The sequence below is a fragment of the Lolium perenne genome, chromosome 2 (assembly GCF_019359855.2).
Source record: "Lolium perenne isolate Kyuss_39 chromosome 2, Kyuss_2.0, whole genome shotgun sequence".
NCBI classification, from domain to species: Eukaryota; Viridiplantae; Streptophyta; class Magnoliopsida; order Poales; family Poaceae; genus Lolium; species Lolium perenne.
In genome coordinates, this window is record NC_067245.2 from 287,201,549 (window position 1) to 287,223,744 (window position 22,196).

The 22,196-nt window shown below is 46.2% G+C and overlaps 1 protein-coding gene across 1 annotated transcript; it reads right to left on the reverse strand.

Moving 5' to 3' along the window:
* Positions 1 to 6,967: 6,967 nt before the first annotated feature.
* LOC139835834 (uncharacterized) lies at positions 6,968 to 19,177 on the reverse strand. The gene is made up of 5 exons (XM_071825703.1): positions 18,338 to 19,177; positions 17,975 to 18,239; positions 17,586 to 17,821; positions 17,101 to 17,252; positions 6,968 to 8,492 (listed from the first exon to the last, which is right to left on the reverse strand). The coding sequence occupies exons 1-5, from the start codon at positions 19,175 to 19,177 to the stop codon at positions 6,968 to 6,970; spliced, it is 3,018 nt and encodes a 1,005-aa protein (XP_071681804.1).
* Between the last annotated feature and the right edge of the window lie 3,019 nt (positions 19,178 to 22,196).

The following is a 22,196-nucleotide window of genomic DNA, read 5'->3' on the forward strand; positions in this document are numbered from 1 at the left end:
AGCTCATGCTTGAGGAGAGTGAATCTCATTTCCCCATTTTCAACATGGGACTCCAACTCCACTATGGTTTCCCTATATTTATTCAAGGTATCCATAGAGTGTTCGAGATAAGCACGAGCTTCTTTATTACCACGAAGAGAAGCATATACCATTGCCATATCATGCACCAAGATATTATGTTCTTCATCATTATCATCATCATCACTCTCATCATTAGAGGGTGTGTTAGGAGTCAAAGTAGGAGATACCTTTGGTCCATTTGCCATAAGGCACATGTGCATACCGGAGGATGAAGATGAAGATATTCTTGAATCCTCATTTGAAATCATGTCTTGATCCATAGAGTGTTCGGTTTCCTCTACAATGTTAGTCAACAAGCAACTAGAGGAAATAGAAACATTTTGATTATGGGAGCAAGACAAGGCAAGCATATCCTCATGAGATCTATGTAAGCAATTTACACATGATATGCAAGGACTATCAACACAAGCATGTAGATTATTTTCAATGCAAGATGTGTTTAAGTCCAAAGAGGAAACATTGCAATGAGATAGAGATGAAGAGTCATCACTATTGAGCACAATATCAACATTGCAATTTCCCTCACCACTCACCATATCATTACCTTGTGTCTTGCAACACGTTGGTGAAGTGGAAGAAGATGATATATCATCACGACCGGAGGTGGAAGCAACTTGGAGCTCTTCATGATGTGAAGGGGAAGAGAGCTCCTCGGAGTCACCACCGACCAATTGAGAAGTGGATCCACCAAATATTTCCTTAAGCTTGATCCACATCTCATGAGACGATTTTCGCTTTATATATATCAAGAACCTACGAAAATCGGGTCTCAAAGAGAATAAAAGCTCATTAGATACTTGAGCTTCAAGATGTAAGTTTTTCTCATCCTCTAAAGATAGATTTTGAGAATCCATCGGAGGAGAAAAACCGACATCTAGAAATTGCTCTATATGTGGACACAAGGTCCGAAGCTTACAAAGCAAGCAATTTCTCCACAAAAGATAATTTGTGCCATTAAAGACAATTGTGTCATTGTGCACTATACTAGCCGACATCTTTACTCTCAAGGCGGTGAAGCCTTAAACAAGGAGAGACCTTGCTCTGATACCAATTGAAAGATCGAGATGTCGCCTAGAGTGGGGGGTGAATAGGCAATTACAAACTCTTGCGGATTTTGTCTTGTAAGAATGCGGAATTAAACTATCGTTTAGTTTACAAGCACAAACCCTAAATATGCTAGGCTCAACTAAGTGTAACAATAGCAACTAGAGCTAAGCAAGATAGGCACAAGATATATGTAGCACAAGTGATAGCAAGATATATATATATACTTCAAGCACGATGGCTATCACAAGGAAAGAGAGCTCGGGTATAGAAATAACCGAGGCACGCGGAGACGAGGATGTATTCCCGTGTTCCCTTGCTTTGCAACAAGGTACACCACGTTTGGAGGAGTGGAGGTCCCACGAAGGATTCCCCGCGCCACGAAGGCTCACCCTATTCTCCGAACCACACCCACGAAGGATAATGGCCCTTTCCTTATGGTTAGCTTTTCCTCCGCTCCGGAGATGGCAAGCTCCACAACCACTTCACAAGCTCCACGAAGGAGAAGCCCGGGCCCCTTCACAATCTTCCACGAAGAGATCACCGGGACACCAACCAAGCCAACTAGGAGGTCACCCTCCAAGAGTAACAAGCTCACGGTCTCTCACTCGAACAAATCGTGGTGGAGAGCTCAACACTATGCAATGATGCAAAGCAAGAACACCGGAGGTGTTCAAGTCCTTCACACTCAAATCCCACCAAAGCAACGAATGCTAGGATGAGATTGGAGAGGAAGAACAAGGGGGAAAGTCAACCAAAGACTCCAAGATCTAGATCCCAAGAGATTCCCTCACTTAGAGAAGAAATGGATCGGTGGAAGTGTAGATCTAGATCTCCTCTCTCAAATCCTTAAATATGAGCAAGAATGGTTGGAGGAATCAAGGGGGAGAGCAAGTTCTTCAAATAGCAACAATGGAGGTGAGAGAATGGGAAGAACTAATTGGGCTCAAGGTGGAAGAAAGGTATTTATAGCCCAAGTGGAAAAATAACTGTCGGGGGAAAAAGACAGAAAAACAGGCAGAAAAAAAAGCTCCAAAAAGTGGCCCAGCCGGCCGACCGGCCCAGGCGCTGAGGAGGCCGGTGGCCGGTCCGGTCAGGCCGGCCTGCCAGCCGGGCGGGGCGCGTGGGCCGCTCGGAGCAGCCAGGCCCAGGCGGGGCAAGCCGGGCGCCCCAGCCGCGCGTGGGCGGCGCGTAAGGGAGGCGGCGCGCGGTCCGGAGGAGGCCCCGGTCGGGCCGGGGAGGCGGCCGGGCGGCCCGGTAAGAAACCGGCGCCTGGGCCGGAGAACGCCGCCAGGCCCACGGGACCGGCGCCCGGATGGCACGAGCAGCCAGGCCGGATTTGGCCGGGTGGGCCGGCGCGCGGCCCGGCAGGCCGGGCGGCCGGCCGGCAGCCTCTCCCCCTTTTTCTTTTTTTCTTTTCTTTTCTTTTTATTCTTTTCCCTTTTTATCTTTTCTTTAATAACAAATGCTCCCGGACTCCGATTCGAATGAAACCAATTTTGTTTGGAAGATAACAACAAATGCTATCTTATAGAAAGTGAAAACCCAAGAATCTGTAGGAGGGGATTTTATCATGAATATAAAAGGTAGAACCTTATATCATGAATAACCGGTAAAATCACCCAACCTCGAAAACGCAATAGAAGATGCATGCGAACTCCGTTTTCGATGAACTTGAGCTTGTTGTAAAGCTAGCAACAAGCTCAAGAACCTCACACCGAGAAATACCAAGAAGCAATAATAATATGCAAAGTATGCAAAGGATTGAGCTCCCTAAGACGATGTGATCAAGTTACCCAACCAAAAGCCCCTCTTAATAGTGCGGCTATCTATCCTATAATCCGGTCTCCCATCAACCACCTCGATACCGGTAAAAGGAAAACCTATCAAGGTCATACCTTTGCCTTGCGCATCCCGCTTGATCTTGATGATAACACTTCACGCTCCACTCAAGCCGGAATGCATCACTTGATCATTGTCGCTTCGTGTATACTCACAAATGCTCCCCCATACACCATGATGGGAAAGCTCCATTGATGCACATCTTCACATGTCCATCATCACCAAATGGACGGCAAGCTTCAAGTATGTGATCCACTCAAGATGCTCAACTTGAACTTGCCCAACTCAAACTTGTATCTTCTCATGCTCTATCATACTATCTTGAGGTGTATAAAGAATTCTTCACTTGGAATCAAGCTCTCAAGATCTTGATCATTCATTGCTTATCTCATTGGATAGAGCATGGCTAATATTGGGTTCCACATAAGAACACCATCTTCATTTCTTCTTCTTGATCATATCACATATGTATCTTCAAATCGATGATCTTGATGCCAATACACAAGGTATATCTTTATCTTCATGGCATCCATACTTGAATCCAACACATGGAGAACAAGTAGAACCTATGGAATATTCCTTCATATAAACTCAATGAAAATATTAGTCCATAGGGGTTGTCATTGATTACCAAAACCACACATAGGGGCAATATACCCTTACACTACGCCTCTTCATCGTTTTACCTCGACCATCTCCAGAACCCCAGCTTGACCTGGCCATGCTCGGCCCCTCGCTGGCGAGGTTGCTACAGTGACATTTTAATGGCGTTGGTGTGGTTGTGATGGTGTTATGTGGTGGTGTTGTTGCTGCTGGTGAGGTTGAACTCCTCGCCAACGCTAGCGGAACGATGCTGCAATGCAACCCTGGCGTCATCTCCTGTCGGCTGTTGCTGATGTTGCTGCTACCATTCTGCTACATTAACCTCAACGCCGGTGCCTCGTCGTGGCACCCTGGTGAGCTAGTTTTATCCCTCCCCTGCCTATGGTCATATGAGTACCTTAAGTGTTGCGGATATGCTAGTGCTGAGTAACTGCTTGGTATACTCTATATGGCGCCTAATGCTACTGATTACTGCAAATGGGTGGTGATTCATGTGCTTATGAATCTCCTGCTAAATAATCTAGTGCTCCTAATGATTGGTATGCCTATTGTGCATCCTAAAATGTCTCAATTTGGATGGTTTGCTTGCTCATCCCTGACATGATGGTTTGCTGCTATCTTAAAACTGATGAAAAGATGTATTATTTACTTGATGGCTTTGCTTGGTGAGATTATATTAATGCTCGTGATTGTTGCAGTTCTGCAAATTATCACTCATTTTAGTTGTCCTGGTTCCTCTATTTGATGATCTGACTCAAGTGGTCGGGCAGTAATAATGTTACTGGATTCAGTTAAAATGTTTACTGAACTTTTGGTTCAGGTTGATAATGAGCTTTCTATCTGCACATTGGTTTGGACTAACATATTATGCTGGTAATTCTTGATAGTGATTAAGCCATTTAAATGAGATGGGGAATTATTTCCACATATCTATATGAGCTGGCTATTGCTTGGCTGATGATTTATAGGATCTGATTGATTGATCATGTGCCTACATGGTCCTAGAAAAGTTTATGTTGGTGGTGTGCAAATTGTTGAGATGCACTCAGTAGATAGACCTGAGGCTTATAGATGGAGGCTTCATTTGCTGGCTAGCTTGTGCTTAACTGATGATCTTGTAGCTCTGTTTTAATGTCTTTTCTAGCTTTGCATAAATGCCCAAGTGCTGTCTAGTTATCATATCTATCATGTGGTGCCTCAAATGAGTGTGCACATAATATAGATATGTTGGATTATAATCTTGTGCTGTAGGTGCTTATGTAGAGTAGAGAAATAGGCATTGATCATAGCTGTATGATCAGATGAAGCCAAATGTCCAACCCAAGCTACTGATGTTGCTTGAGTGACTTTTAATGGACAGATACATGCTTGCTTTAGCCGATGATGCAAAGGCTGAGGCTTAAATCTTGATAAGAACAGATGCTTGTGTTTGATCTCTTGCCCCTGCCTGTGATGTAAAGGCTGAGGCACAACTCTTTGATAAGGATGGATACTAAAACTTGAGTTTTCTTCTCTGTGATGAGTATGGCATAGCACTTCTATGCAGATCTGAGAGAAATCCATTTCTCAAATCCTCCTAGACAGAGTCTAGTTGAAGGGTTGATAAATGGAGGGTTGTGTATTCTTCTCTTTATTTTCCTTGATCCTGGCTGTGCAAACTAGTATGCCGAGATGCTTATGTTAAATCAATGGATTAACCTGTTGTAGCAAAGTGATGTAGTTGGTGTTGAGAAACTTGATCTACTGCTTGTTTGACTGCACCTCCTCCTCGCTCCTGCTTGATCTTGTTCTAGAATACCACTATGCTGATTCTTGGTTGGATGAAATGGGATATTTCCTAAGATGGTTTGATGGCCTGGATGAAAAACAGCTATTGTTGCATGTTTTCTTGATCTGGTCGATGAACCATGTGCTAAGGAGCTGTGTGTTCCAGGGAATGCCTCTTTTAGTGGTGACCTGAGGTTGTGTTTGGTTTTGTACTACTGCCTATGAGCTCTGTACGTTGGACAACACATAGCATGCATGTGTGACTGTGCTACTTGCTTGCTTGCGTGGTGCAAGACCTGGTACAAGTTCCAAGTGAAGATATTTGTAGCTGTGGATCAGCTCAACTGAGTCGGTATTATCTGGAATTGGGATTTATTCTTGATGTTGCCAAGTGTTAACTTGACCCTGCCCATGATGCATGAGTCTGAGGCCAAAATTTTAAGATAAGAACAAATACTACAGATCTGGCCCCCAAACTATCTACTCAATGATGAGTTTAGCATAGCAACTCTATGCCAAAACCTGAGAGTAAGCACTAACCAAAATTATCTTTCTTCTACTTGTTTTGTTTCTCTTGTTGCAGGAAAAGAAAAATATTGGAAGATTGGGAAGATCAAGATTTCATTTAGGAATTCTTTTTATATTCTTTTGTAATACAATTTCTTTTAGTAACTTAGAATTTTATTTCTCTTTAAGAGACTTGTAAATATAGGATGATAAAGGTTGTAAATAAGTTCAATTCAGTTATTTATTTTGAATATTTAAATTGTATTTGATCTCATTTACTTTATGTGATATGATTATTGGGAAATTCAAATTCTTATTTGAATGTTTATTATTCATATTTGAATCTCTATTATCCATATTTGAAATGAGTTCAAACTTGTTTTCCCCAAATCCAAATAGTTCAATAAAGGTCATGCCAAAATTTATCGCACTCACGTCGATGAGCTAAATCAATTCCATCGACTTGTGAGAGAAACCTCCTCGATCTCTATGTGCTTTAAATAAACGCGCGAAATTTCCCCGGATTTTCTATGCATGAATGCAATGCCCACTCTCGTGTTCTCTCTTTTTCTAGCCTCTAAACCTGGGATATTACATCATCTCTCTCCTCCAACTAAGCAATAATATACTATTTTAATCCTTATAGCCAGTGAGTAGTGTAGAAGTGATTTGGTGCAACGATGATTTGATTGATCGTGCACGAGGCACATATATAGGTACAGGGGTGTGACCGGGTCTAGTCTCCACGTGAATACAAAGGGAGAGAGACGCTACAGGTGCAACATACAAAACCCAAACCTATACATATACATATTCGTTCAACACCCCCCCCCCCCCCCGCAGTCGAAGCGGCGCCAGTGACGCAAAGACTGGACCTGAAGCTCTCGAAAGTCGAGGTAGGAAGGCCTTTCGTCATCACATCGGCGAACTGCTGATCGGTGGGAACATGTAGAACACGGACACGACCAAGGGCGACGTGCTCCCGAACGAAGTGAATGTCGAGATCGATATGCTTCGTCCTGCGATGATGTACGGGATTAGCTGAGAGATACACCGCGGAGACATTGTCGCAGTAGACAATCGTAGCCTTCGGAACCGGGCAGTGGAGCTCCTGTAAAAGCTGTCATAGCCAGGAACACTCAGCAATGGCGTTAGCCACAGCCCTGTACTCAGCCTCGGCGCTCGAGCGTGAAACCGTGGGTTGTCGCTTAGACAACCACGATATCAGGGAGGGACCAAGGTAGACACAGTAGCCGGAGGTAGAGCGGCGCGTGTCAGGACACCCAGCCCAGTCGGCGTCGGAGTAGACGACAAGGCTGGTATCGGAAGAGGCCGTCAGGGTGAGTCCCATGGACATGGTGCCACGGATGTAACGAAGGATCCGTTTTACCAGTGCCCAATGAGTGTCACGCGGAGCGTGCATGTGGAGGCACACCTGCTGAACAGCGTACTGAAGGTCCGGCCTCGTCATGGTGAGGTACTGAAGTCCACCAACGACGGAGCGATAGAAGGCAGCATCGGACGCCGGAGAGCCCTCAACGGCGGATACCTTGGCCTTCGTGTCGACAGGCATGGAAGCAGGCTTGCAGTTAAGCATGCCAGCGCGCTCCAACTGCTCATGCGCATACTTCTGCTGATGCAAGAAGAACCCGGTGGCGGTGCGGACGACCTCGATGCCGAGGAAGTAGTGGAGGGCCCCCAAGTCCTTGAGGGCGAACTCAACGCTGAGTTGCGCGGTGATCTGCTGCAGAAGAGCCGTCGAGGAAGCAGTCAGGATGATGTCGTCGACGTACAGAAGGAGGTATGCAGTGGCGGCGCCCAGGTGGTACACAAACAGGGAGGCGTCGGACCGTGTAGACTGAAACCCCTGCTGCTGAAGAAAACCCGCCATCCGCTGGTACCAAGCTCGAGGAGCCTGCTTGAGCCCATATAGAGAACGGGAGAGCAGGCACACATGGTCCGGAAAGGCGGGATCGACGAAACCAGTAGGCTGCTGACAGAACACTTGCTCAGTGAGATGCCCGTGCAAGAATGCATTGGACACATCGAGCTGGTGAACCGGCCAAGCTCGAGAGGCCGCAAGCTGAAGAACGGCGCGAATCGTGCCCGGTTTGACAACCGGGGCGAAGGTGTCGGTGAAGTCCACGCCAGCACGCTGATGAAAGCCGCGTACCACCCAGCGCGCCTTATGGCGCTCAAGAGAACCATCCGGGTGAGTCTTGTGCCGAAAGACCCATTTGCCAGAGATGACATTGGCATGAGGAGGTCGGGGCACAAGCTGCCATGTGCGGTTGTGCTGGAGAGCATCGAACTCTTCGCGCATAGCAGCAAGCCAGTGCGGATCACGAAGGGCAGCGCGGGCGGAGGAGGGCAGTGGAGATGGCACCAACGTAGAGGTAGCGTACGCATACGCGGGGTCGGTGTAGCGCGGGTTCGGACGACGAGTCCCGGTCCAAGCACGGGTGAGCACACCGTCGAGAGGTGCAGCTGCATGGGGCGCGGGCGCAGCCGGGGCCGCAGGGGGCGCGGGTGCAGCCAGGGCCGCAGGGGGTGCGGGCACAGCCGGGGCCACAGGGCGCGGGCGCAGCCGGCGCTGCAGGAGACGCGGGCGCAGCCGGCGTCGCAGGGGACGCGGGCGCAGCCGGCGCCTGATACGTCTCAAACGTATCTATAATTTCTTATGTTCCATGCTACTTTTATGATGATACTCACATGTTTTATACACATTATATGTCGTATTTATGCATTTTCCGGCACTAACCTATTAACGAGATGCCGAAGAGCCAGTTGCTGTTTTCTGCTGTTTTTGGTTTCAGAAATCCTAGTAAAGAAATATTCTCGGAATTGGACGAAATCAACGCCCAGGGGCCTATTTTCACACGAAGCTTCCAGAAGACCTAGGGGGAGACGAAGTGGGGCCACGGGGCGCCGCCACACTAGGGCGGCGCGGCCTACATGGGTCCCGCGCGGCCCTGGTGTGTGGGGCCCCCGTGACTCCTCCGACTCTGCCCTTCCGCCTACTTAAAGTCTTCGTCGCGAAACCCCCAGTACCGAGAGCCACGATACGGAAAACATTCCATAGACGCCGCCGCCGCCAATCCCATCTCGGGGGATTCAGGAGATCGCCTCCGGCACCCTGCCGGAGAGGGGAATCATCTCCCGGAGGACTCTACACCGCCATGGTCGCCTCCGGATTGATGAGTGAGTAGTTCACCCTTGGACTATGGGTCCATAGCAGTAGCTAGATGGTCGTCTTCTCCTCATGTGCTTCATTGTCGGATCTTGTGAGCTGCCTAACATGATCACGATCATCTATCTGTAATGCTATATGTTGTGTTTGTTGGGATCCGATGGATAGAGAATACTATGTTATGTTGATTATCAATCTATTACCTATGTGTTGTTTATGATCTTGCATGCTCTCCGTTGTTAGTAGAGGCTCTGGACAAGTTTTTGCTAGTAACTCCAAGAGGGAGTATTTATGCTCGATAATGGGTTCATGCCTCCATTAAATGCAGGACAAAGAGAAAGTTCTAAGGTTGTGGATGTGCTGTTGCCACTAGGGATAAAACATTGATGCTATGTCCGAGGATGTAGTTATTGATTACATTACGCACCATACTTAATGCAATTGTCTGTTGTTTGCAACTTAATACTGGAAGGGGTTCAGATGATAACCTGAAGGTGGACTTTTTAGGCATAGATGCATGCTGGATAGCAGTCTATGTACTTTGTCGTAATGCCCAATTAAATCTCACAATACTCATCATGTCATGTATGTGTATTGTCATGCCCTCTCTATTTGTCAATTGCCCAACTGTAATTTGTTCACCCAACATGCTATTTATCTTATGGGAGAGACACCTCTAGTGAACTGTGGACCCCGGTCCATTCTTTTACATCGAATACAATCTACTGCAATACTTGTTTTACTGTTTTCTGCAAACAATCATCATCCACACTATACATCTAATCCTTTGTTACAGAAAGCCAGTGAGATTGACAACCTCACTGTTTCGTTGGGACAAAGTACTTTGGTTGTGTTGTGCAGGTTCCACGTTGGCGCCGGAATCCCTGGTGTTGCGCCGCACTACATCTCGCCGCCATCAACCTTCAACGTGCTTCTTGGCTCCTACTGGTTCGATAAACCTTGGTTTCTTACTGAGGAAAAACTTGCTGCTGTACACATCATACCTTCCTCTTGGGGTTCCCAACAGACGAGTGCTTTACCGTCACAAGGAAGCTACTACGCCCACGTCAACTGTGCGCAAGCAGCACTTTTTCTGGCGCCGTTGCCGGGGAGATCAAGACACGCTGCAAGGGGAGTCTCCACATCGCAATCTCTTTACTTTGTTTTTGTCTTGCTTTATTTTATTTACCACTTTGTTTGCTGCACTAAATCAAAACACAAAAAAATTAGTTGCTAGTTTTACTTTACTTACTATCTTGTTTGCTATATTAAAAACACAAAAAAATTAGTTACTTGCATTTACTTTATCTAGTTTGCTCTATTTACTATTGCTAAAATGAATACTCATGAAAATACTAAGTTGTGTGACTTCACAACCACAAATAATAATGATTTCTTATGCACACCTATTGCTCCACCCGCTACTACAGCGGAATTCTTTGAAATTAAACCTGCTTTACTGAATCTTGTTATGCGAGAGCAATTTTCTGGTGTTAGTTCTGATGATGCTGCTGCCCATCTCAATAATTTTGTTGAACTTTGTGAAATGCAAAAGTATAAAGATGTAGATGGTGACATAATAAAATTAAAATTGTTCCCTTTCTCATTAAGAGGAAGAGCTAAAGATTGGTTGCTATCTCTGCCTAAGAATAGTATTGATTCATGGACTAAATGCAAGGATGCTTTTATTGGTAGATATTATCCCCCTGCTAAAATTATATCTTTGAGGAGTAGCATAATGAATTTTAAACAATTGGATACTGAGCATGTTGCACAAGCATGGGAAAGAATGAAATCTTTGGTTAAAAATTGCCCAACCCATGGACTGACTACTTGGATGATCATCCAAACCTTTTATGCAGGACTGGATTTTTCTTCGCGGAACCTATTGGATTCAGCTGCTGGAGGTACCTTTATGTCCATCACTCTTGGTGAAGCAACAAAGCTTCTTGATAATATGATGATTAATTACTCTGAATGGCATACGGAAAGAGCTCCACAAGGTAAGAAGGTAAATTCTGTCGAAGAAACCTCTTCCTTGAGTGATAAAATTGATGCTGTTATGTCTATGCTTGTGAATGATAGGACACATGTTGATCCTAATAATGTTCCATTAGCTTCATTGGTTGCTCAAGAAGAACATGTTGATGTAAACTACATTAAAAATAATAATTTCAACAACAATGCTTATCGGAATAATTCTAGTAACAACTATAGGCCATATCCTTATAATAATGGTAACGGTTATGGTAATTCTTACAACAATAATAAGAATACACCCCCTGGACTTGAAGCCATGCTTAAAGAATTTATTAGTACACAAACTGCTTTTAACAAATCTGTTGAAGAAAAGCTTGGGAAAATTGATATACTTGCTTCTAAAGTTGATAGTCTTGCTGCTGATGTTGATCTTTTGAAATTGAAAGTTATGCCTAATAGGGATAATAAAAATAAAATTGTTACTACAGCAAATACCATCCAAGTTAGAATTAATGAGAATATAAGATTAATGGCTGAACTGCATGCTAGGTGGGAAAGAGAAGAAAATGAAAAACTAGCTAAAGAGAATAATGTAGCTAAAGTTTGGACTATTACTACCACTAGCAATGCTAATGCTACACATGTTGCTGCACCTCCTACTATCAATGGTAAAAGAATTGGTGTTAGCAATGTTTCCACTTCTAATGCAAAGCGCAAAAAGCTACCTAAAACTGCTAAAACTGCTAAAACTGCCTGTGATAAAACTGCTGAATTTTTTTCCAACATTGGGGACAATGATCCCATTGCTTTAGATCATAATGGTTTAGATTTTGATGATTGCCACATCTCTGAAGTTATAAAGTTCTTACAAAAACTTGCTAAAAGTCCTAATGCTAGTGCTATAAATTTGGCTTTCACGAAACATATTACAAATGCTCTCATAAAAGCTAGAGAAGAGAAACTAGAACGCGAAACTTCTATTCCTAGGAAGCTAGAGGATGGTTGGGAGCCCATCATTAAGATGAAGGTCAATGACTTTGGTTGTAATGCTTTATGTGATCTTGGTGCAAGTATTTCTGTTATGCCTAAGAGAATCTATAATATGCTTGACTTGCCACCATTGAAAAATTGTTATTTGGATGTTAATCTTGCTGATAATTCTACGAAGAAACCTTTGGGGAGAGTTGATAATGTTCGTATTATGGTTAACAATAACCTTGTCCCCGTTGATTTTGTTGTCTTGGATATTGAATGCAATGCAACTTATCCCATTATATTGGGAAGACCTTTTCTTCGAACTGTTGGTGCTATCATTGATATGAAGGAAGGTAATATTAAATATCAATTTCTCTAAAGAAAGGTATGGAACACTTCCCTAGAAAGAGAATGAAGTTACCTTTTGATTCTATCATTAGAACAAATTATGATGTTGATACTTCGTCTCTTGATAATACTTGATACACACTTTCTGCGCCTAGCTGAAAGGCGTTAAAGAAAAGCGCTTATGGGAGACAACCCATGTTTTTACTACAGTACTTTTATTTTATATTTGAGTCTTGGAAGTTGTTTACTACTGTAGCAACCTCTCCTTATCTTAGTTTTATTGCATTGTTGTGCCAAGTAAAGTCTCTAATAGAAGGATGATACTAGATTTGGATTACTGCGCAGAAACAGTTTTCTTTGCTGTCACGAATCTGGGTCTAATTCTCTGTAGGTAACTCAGAAAATTATACCAATTTATGTGAGTGATCCTCAGATATGTACGCAACTTTCATTAGTTTTAAGTTTTCTCATCTGAGCAAGTCTGGTGCCTGTTAAAAATACGTCTTTACGAACTGTTCTGTTTTGACAGATTCTGCCTTTTATTTTGCATTGCCTGTTTTGTCATGCTTGATGGATTTTTCGATTCCATTGACTTTCAGTAGCTTTGTGCAATGTCCAGAAGTATAAAGAATGATTGTGTCACCTCTGAATATGTGAATTTTGATTATGCACTAACCCTCTAATGAGTTTGTTTTGAGTTTGGTGTGGAGGAAGTTTTCAAGGATCAAGAGAGGAGGATGATATACACTATGATCAAGGAGAGTGAAAGCTCTAAGCTTGGGGATGCCCCGGTGGTTCACCACTGCATATATCAAGAAGACTCAAGCGTCTAAGCTTGGGGATGCCCAAGGCATCCCCTTCTTCATCGACAACATTATCAGGTTCCTCTAGTGAAACTATATTTTTATTCCATCACATCTTATGTACTTTGCTTGGAGCGTCTGTTTGTTTTTGTTTTTGTTTTGTTTCAATAAAATGGATCCTAGCATTCATTGTGTGGGAGAGAGACACGCTCCGCTGTTGCATATGGACAAATATGTCCTTAGGCTTTACTCATAGTATTCATGGCAAAAGTTTCTTCTTCGTTAAATTGTTATATGGTTGGAATTTGAAAATGATATATGTGGTAATTGGTATAATATCTTGAATAATGTGATACTTGGCAATTGTTGTGCTCATATTTAAGCTCTTGCATCATATACTTTGCACCTATTAATGAAGAAATACAAAGAGCATGCTAAAATCTGATTTGCATGTTTGGTCTCTCTAAGGTCTAGATAATTTCTAGTATTGAGTTTGAAAAACAAGGAAGACGGTATAGAGTCTTATAATGTTTACAATATGTCTTTTATGTGAGTTTTGCTGCACCGCTTCATCCTTGTGTTTGTTTCAAACAACCTTGCTAGCCTAAGCCTTGTATCGAGAGGGAATACTTCTCATGCATCCAAAATCCTTGAGCCAACCACTATGCCATTTGTGTCCACCATACCTACCTACTACATGGTATTTCTCCGCCATTCCAAAGTAAATTGCTTGAGTGCTACCTTTAAAATTTCCATTCTTTATCTTTGCAATATATAGCTCATGGGACAAATAGCTTAAAAACTATCGTGGTATTGAATATGTACTTATGCACTTTATCTCTTATTAAGTTGCTTGTTGAGCGATAACCATGTTTCTGGGGACGCCATCAACTACTCTTTGTTGAATATCATGTGAGTTGCTATGCATGTCCGTCTTGTCTGAAGTAAGGGAGATTTACCACTCATTTAATGGTTAGAGCATGCATAATGTTAGAGAAGAACATTGGGCCGCTAACTTAAGCCATGAATCATGGTGGAGGTTTCAGTTTTGGACATATATCCTCAATCTCATATGAGAACATTAATTGTTGCTACATGCTTATGCATAAAAGAGGAGTCCATTATCTGTTGTCTATGTTGTCCCGGTATGGATGTCTAAGTTGAGAATAATCAAAAGCGAGAAATCCAATGCGAACTTTCTCCTTAGACCTTTGTACAGGCGGCATAGAGGTACCCCTTTGTGACACTTGGTTAAAACATGTGTATTGCGATGATAATCCCGGTAATCCAAGCTAATTAGGACAAGGTGCGGGCACTATTAGTATACTATGCATGAGGCTTGCAACTTGTAGGATATAATTTACATAACACATATGCTTTATTACTACCGTTGACAAAATTGTTTCTTGTTTTCAAAACTAAAGCTCTAGCACAAATATAGCGATCGATGCTTTCCTCTTTGAAGGACCTTTCTTTTACTTTTATGTTGAGTCAGTTCACCTATCTCTCTCCACCTCAAGAAGCAAACACTTGTGTGAACTGTGCATTGATTCCTACATACTTGCATATTGCACTTGTTATATTACTCTATGTTGACAATATCCATGAGATATACATGTTACAAGTTGAAAGCAACCGCTGAAACTTCATCTTCCTTTGTATTGCTTCAATACCTTTACTTTGAATTATTGCTTTATGAGTTAACTCTTATGCAAGACTTATTGATGCTTGTCTTGAAGAACTATTCATGAAAAGTCTTTGCTTTATGATTCAATTGTTTACTCATGTCATTTACCATTGTTTCAAATCGCTGCATTCATTACATGTGCTTACAATAGTATTGATCAAGATTATGTTGGTAGCATTGTCACTAAGAAATTATCTTTGTTATCGTTTACCTACTCGGGACGAGTAGGAACTAAGATTGGGGATGCTTGATACGTCTCAAACGTATCTATAATTTCTTATGTTCCATGCTACTTTTATGATGATACTCACATGTTTTATACACATTATATGTCGTATTTATGCATTTTCCGGCACTAACCTATTAACGAGATGTCGAAGAGCCAGTTGCTGTTTTCTGTTGTTTTTGGTTTTAGAAATCCTAGTAAAGAAATATTCTCGGAATTGGACGAAATCAACGCCCAGGGGCCTATTTTCACACGAAGCTTCCAGAAGACCTAGGGGGAGACGAAGTGGGGCCACGGGGCGCCGCCACACTAGGGCGGCGCGGCCTACAGGGGGCCCGTGCGGCCCTGGCATGTGGGGCCCCCGTGACTCCTCCGACTCTGCCCTTCCGCCTACTTAAAGTCTTCGTCGCGAAACCCCCAGTACCGAGAGCCACGATACGGAAAACCTTTCAGAGACGCCGCCGCCGCCAATCCCATCTCGGGGGATTCAGGAGATCGCCTCCGGCACCCTGCCGGAGAGGGGAATCATCTCCCGGAGGACTCTACACCGCCATGGTCGCCTCCGGATTGATGAGTGAGTAGTTCACCCTTGGACTATGGGTCCATAGCAGTAGCTAGATGGTCGTCTTCTCCTCATGTGCTTCATTGTCGGATCTTGTGAGCTGCCTAACATGATCAAGATCATCTATCTGTAATGCTATATGTTGTGTTTGTTGGGATCCGATGGATAGAGAATACTATGTTATGTTGATTATCAATCTATTACCTATGTGTTGTTTATGATCTTGCATGCTCTCCGTTGTTAGTAGAGGCTCTGGCCAAGTTTTTGCTAGTAACTCCAAGAGGGAGTATTTATGCTCGATAATGGGTTCATGCCTCCATTAAATCTGGGACAGTGACAGAAAGTTCTAAGGTTGTGGATGTGCTGTTGCCACTAGGGATAAAACATTGATGCTATGTCCGAGGATGTAGTTATTGATTACATTACGCACCATACTTAATGCAATTGTCTGTTGTTTGCAACTTAATACTGGAAGGGGTTCGGATGATAACCTGAAGGTGGAATTTTTAGGCATAGATGCATGCTGGATAGCGGTCTATGTACTTTGTCGTAATGCCCAATTAAATCTCACAATACTCATCATGTCATGTATGTGCATTGTCATGCCCTCTCTATTTGTCAATTGCCCAACTGTAATTTGTTCACCCAACATGCTATTTATCTTATGGGAGAGACACCTCTAGTGAACTGTGGACCCCGGTCCATTCTTTTACATCGAATACAATCTACTGCAATACTTGTTTTACTGTTTTCTGCAAACAATCATCATCCACACTATACATCTAATCCTTTGTTACAGCAAGCCGGTGAGATTGACAACCTCACTGTTTCGTTGGGACAAAGTACTTTGGTTGTGTTGTGCAGGTTCCACGTTGGCGCCGGAATCCCTGGTGTTGCGCCGCACTACATCTCGCCGCCATCAACCTTCAACGTGCTTCTTGGCTCCTACTGGTTCGATAAACCTTGGTTTCTTACTGAGGGAAAACTTGCTGCTGTACACATCATACCTTCCTCTAGGGGTTCCCAACAGACGAGTGCTTTACCGTCACAAGGAAGCTACTACGCCCACGTCAACTGTGCGCAAGCAGCGCCGCAGGGGACGCGGGCGCAGCCATTGTCCCGACGCTGCCGTGAGGTGGAACCTGCTGAAACGGAAACACAAGCTCATCAAAGTAAACGTGTCGCGAGGTGTAAACCCGACGGGACACGGGATCATAGCACCGGTAACCTTTGGTGTTGGGGGGATAGCCAAGGAAGACACAGGGAACGGGACGTGGGACGAGTTTATGAGGAGAAGTGGACGCGGTGCTAGGATAACAGAGACACCCGAAGGTCCGAAGACCATCGTAGGACTGTGGGACACCGAATAGGAGCTGATGAGGAGCATAGTTCCAGCGAGGGCGACAGGGTCGGATGTTGAGAAGGAGGGTAGCGGTGGAGAGAGTATCCGGCCAGAAGCGGGGCGGGACGTGAGAGTGGAACAACAGTGTGCGGACGCAGTCATTAAGAGTGCGGATGACGCGTTCGACGCGGCCATTCTGCTGAGACGTATAAGGACAAGTGAGACGGAAGACAGTGCCGTGCGACGCGAGGAGGTGGCGGACAGCAGCGTTGTCAAATTCCTTTCCGTTGTCAGTCTGAAGTGTGAGAATAGAGCGACTAAACTGAGTGGCGACATAGGAGTAGAAGGTAGTGAGAGTGGCGAAGACGTCAGACTTACGACGAAGGGGGAATGTCCATACGTAATGAGATAAATCATCCAAAAGGACTAAATAATATAAGTAACCCGTGTTGCTGGCAACCGGGGATGTCCAAACGTCACTATGTAAAAGCTGAAACGGAAAAGTAGAAATAGTGGTAGACTCGCTAAAGGGAAGCCGTACGTGTTTGCCAAGACGACATGCATTACAAGTATGATGTTCGGCCTTATTACATGAGAATGAAAAAGTCTGAAGAATTTGACGCAAGACGGTGGCGTTGGGATGACCAAGACGAGCATGCCAAAGGTCGACGCTGGTGGTGAGGGCGGCTGGGTGAGTGGCGGCGGTGGAAGAGAGGTGCACCGGGTAGAGCTCGTCGGCAGGGCTATCACATCGGTGCAGAACCGTCCGAGTGCGGGCGTCCTTCACAGAAAAACCAACGGCGTCAAATTTAACAGAGATAGGATTTTCTCGAGTAAGTTGGCGAACAGAAATTAGACTTTTAACTAAGTTAGGATAGACAAGGACATTAGACATATTAATAGGAGTGGACGTGGATGGAAAAGACATACTACCGACATGTGTAATGGGAAAAGAGGAACCGTCGCCGATGGTGATGCGGGTGGAGGTATGGACGGGAGTGGAAGAAGTGAGGTTACCGGGATGATTGGTCATGTGAGCGGTAGCGCCCGTGTCCATGAAGTAATCACCGCCACCGCCGTAGTTGGCGGGAGAGGGCGCGGAGTGCAGCGCGGCGAGGAGAGCAGGGTCCCATGGCGGCGGCACCTGCGGAGGGTACGCGGCGGGTGGCACGGCGACAGGCGGAGGCGCGTAGTAGCTCGGGTACGAAGCGGCGGGAGGCGTAGCACCGAAGGCCGGGTAGGGGGCACCGTGGGGAGACGCAGCTGGCCCGGTGAAGTACACCTGGTGAGTTGACGGAGCCGGTCCGAAGAGGCTCGTAGCGGGTGCCCGAGGCACCGGCATGGAGTATGCGTGGACCACGCCCGTCCAAGGATTGGTGCCGTACGTCCAGGGAGGGGAGGGCTGCATCGCGCGAGGAGCCTGGCCGCCCCCAGGGGCCTGCTGCTGCGGCTGCTTGCGGCCACCACGCCGGTTGCCGCGACGACCGCCCTGCTGCGGTTGGGGGACGGCAGGGGGGCGGGTACCGGGGCGGTGGGAGGAGCGCCGCGGAAGACGCCGGCGGCTAGAGCCTGGTGCTGCGCGCGAGTCTTCACGCCCTTCATCCGACGTTCTTCAAGCTTGAGGTAGGACACAAACTTGGAAAAAGAGGGGTAGGGCATCAGGGTGAGGTTGCTAGCCGCATTGCCGAAGTCCTCATGAAGATTGGCGATGAGGGTGCTGAGGATGAAATCATCATCGATCGGGGCGCCGATGTCGCGCAGCTCATCCGTCAACTGCTTGAGGCGACGAGTGTATTCGTCGATGGTCTGGTCGTCCTGGTGACAGGAGGTGAACTCTTGATGCAAGAAGACGCGGCGCTGAAGCTTGTTGTCGGTGAAGAAGCCATTGAGTTTGGTCCATACGGCGGCAGCGTCGTCACCTTCCTTGAAGACGGTGAGGAACAGATCGCGCGAGATGGTGGTGAAGAACCACCGGATGAGTGTAGCGTCGATCGAGGTCCACTCGGGGTCAGCCGCCATCATGCGCGAGTCGATGGAGCCATCAACATGATCCAGCAGGTTCTCCTCGCGGAAGAGAAGGGTGAAGTAGGTTTTCCATGGGTGGTAGGAGGAGGTGGTGGCGTCGAGGGTGACGGGGACGCGATCACGGATGCTGATGAGGCGGATGGTGGCGGGGTCGGGGCCGGCGAAGGGGTTGGAGTAGGAGGAGGCCGACGACATGGCGTCGGGAGGCGGCGGCGCGTGGGGCGCGCGGCGGCTTGGAGGAGGCGGCGGCCAGAGAGACTGGCGGGCGACGGCGGCTCAAGGCGGCGGCGGCGGCAGGGAGGCGGCGGCGGTAGGGAGGTGGCGGCGGCCAAGAGGTGGCGGCGGCGGCTAGGAGAGGAGGCGGCGGCGGCGGCTAGGAGAGGCGGAAGCTAGGGTTAGGGATCGGTGCGGTATCTGATACCATGTAGAAGTGATTTGGTGCAACGATGATTTGATTGATCGTGCACGAGGCACATATATAGGTACAGGGGTGTGACCGGGTCTAGTCTCCACGTGAATACAAAGGGAGAGAGACGCTACAGGTGCAACATACAAAACACAAACCTATACATATACATATTCGTTCAACAAGTAGGACTTATTGTACTTGCTCTCATGCGGGCAACAGTGTGACATCCAATCTTTTTTAATTAAGCTCTTACTACTACTGCCGTCAGCAGGTGCAGCCTCACTGCCATGGTCCAAAAAAAAAATGTCTGCGTCGCTGCATGAACTGACACCCCAACTCGCACGCGCAGCGCGCACACGAGCGAACGATGGTCCGTCCGGCTGCGATTTCCCGAAAATGCAGAACCGCAGTCGTCCACTCGTCCTGCACTAGCAGAAAGCTTTTCCAACTCACGCACAAGTATTTCCCGAACCAGAGAAAAGGCTGCGTGCCACGGCAAATATGTCTCTTCGCGATGCACGAGCGCGTCTCCAAGCATGAAACAAACACTTGCCTATGTTGTCACCAGCACCCTGATGATACGAAACGGAGTAACTTTTGGAGTCAACCAGCATTGCATCTGCTGCAGCAGAGGCCTCGTGGATGGATGGCTAATCACTCCTGGATCTGCTGGTGCGCATACGTGTTGAGTGAGGTGGCGTCCAAGCGACTGCGCCCGTACGCGCACCTACAAACGTGCCGGCCATGTGCTAGGAAGGATCACGGTGGAAATCAATCAGCAAGGATAGGACCGGGTGTGTGCAAAGGACCAAAGATCTGCACTGCGAGCCGCTGTGCTGCGTTAACACAGGTCCCAGGGCCTGCATCACAGATTCACAGTTATGTACTACTTCCCCCAGTCCCATAAAAAATATCTTAATTTTGTTAAAATTTAGATACATCGAGATACAGGGGAGTAGAAGGGATGTGGGTCCTGCGAGTACGTGGAATCAGTCGTCCGCAGTAAGAACGTATCGTTGTGCATCGGATGATAAACACATGAAAGGCCAGAAAGAACACATGCACGTGACCGAGAAACGGAGCAGGCATGCCTCCGCACCCAAGATCAAGGCCAGGTTGGCAGCACCCTTCTCAGCCAACGGAAGGCCTACTTCATTGTCGCTGTGAGCGAGTGTCAGGTTGGAGTTCATGAAAGACCAATTCAGTGCCGCGAACAGCTCTCTACCTTTGAAAGAGATTTTGTTAGAGCGTCTTCACTTGGCCCTCTAATACAAGCGTCCGACATATCCGATTTACCTGCCATATTAAGGGCTCCAACTATGATTTTAGGACTTTGGTTTCCAGCCGCACCCCATATAACAGGCGCAACTATAATTCTACCAAGGACCGAATAATCACAGAATACAATGACGATACTGGGATTTGTTAACGCAGTTCGGCAACTTGCCTACTCTGCGGGGCATGACTACGGATGCTCCTCCCCACTGATACCGCTGCACCGGCCACTTTGGTCACCCACACAGCTAGTGGTGGAGGCAGGAACAAATTTTTGGTCTGGCGGAGTCAATAAATGAGAAAGAGCAAAAACTTCACTAGATAAATATTACTTCGTGAAGGTCCTCTCAAAATATCCCGGGGATAAATATGACCAACTAGTCGAGTTTGGACCTTTCGCCACATAAGCCAATCTAATAATTTCATCTTTGATGTTGGGTTGAAAATCATCAATTGGAATACGAAGCCCTAGATCTGAATGTGGTCATAGCTCCACTCTCAACGTTTCCAAGGCGGCACGGGATCGAAAGAAAAAAAAGCAAGTAACCGAATATCAGGTGCCAAAAATACTCCAAGAAAGGAAAAGTTTATTGTTCACAGAGAATGACATGCGAGACCTATTTTACACCAACGGTCTCAACGTTTCCAAGACGACACGGGATCGAAAGACAAATGAGCAAATATCAGGTGCCAAAAATAACTTAAAGAAGGAAAAGGTTTATTGTTCAGAGAGAATAACATGTAGGACCCATGAACCTGCAGCGTAAACTGCTCGATCGGAGAACCTGAACGAGGTGGCGCGATCGAGAAAAAAAAATATCGCTAGAGACGCTGCCATCTGAGTCCTACATTCCTGGGCGGTGCGGATTTGCGTTGACTTGACCGGCGCACCTGAGAATTCATCATGCACCACGTCCCGGGCTACGATACGCGCCGTTTTGATATGCACCACGGAGAGAGCAAAAATCGTCGGGGTTGGTGCATCAGCAACCACGATGCGACTTTCAAATCGTCGGCCATGGCAACTTTTCTTATAGTGTATGGCAACAAAGAAGGGGGAAAGGAAGCAAATCCAGGTGATCGATTTTATTGTCACTGATGTGCGGGACCGGGTAACAAAAGAAGGACGCTCGGCGTAACCGCGCAGCATCCACGGAGACGCAAACGTACCGCATATTTGGATCACGTTTATGTCTCCTCGGATAATCCGATCACTATGTATCACCCCGCTGAACCGGATGCATACGTATTTTTGGCCCACGCGAACGCATACAGTCACTCACCTTTCTGATGGCCGAGGGGGTGTGGATTTGGCCGTGTCCGGCTGCTGAGCACAAGGAAACGGAACCTAGATGCACCATCAATGCTACCACGAAAGAAAAAATAGCAGTAAATCACATACTAGTACAAGTTGCAGTACCGTCACCACGTTCAGCTATACGAGCTTAGGGCATCTCCAGCGGCGCGACGCAAACGGATGTTGAGCGACCGTTTGTGTCCGCCATGATCGAAAATGCGTCGTGCACCACC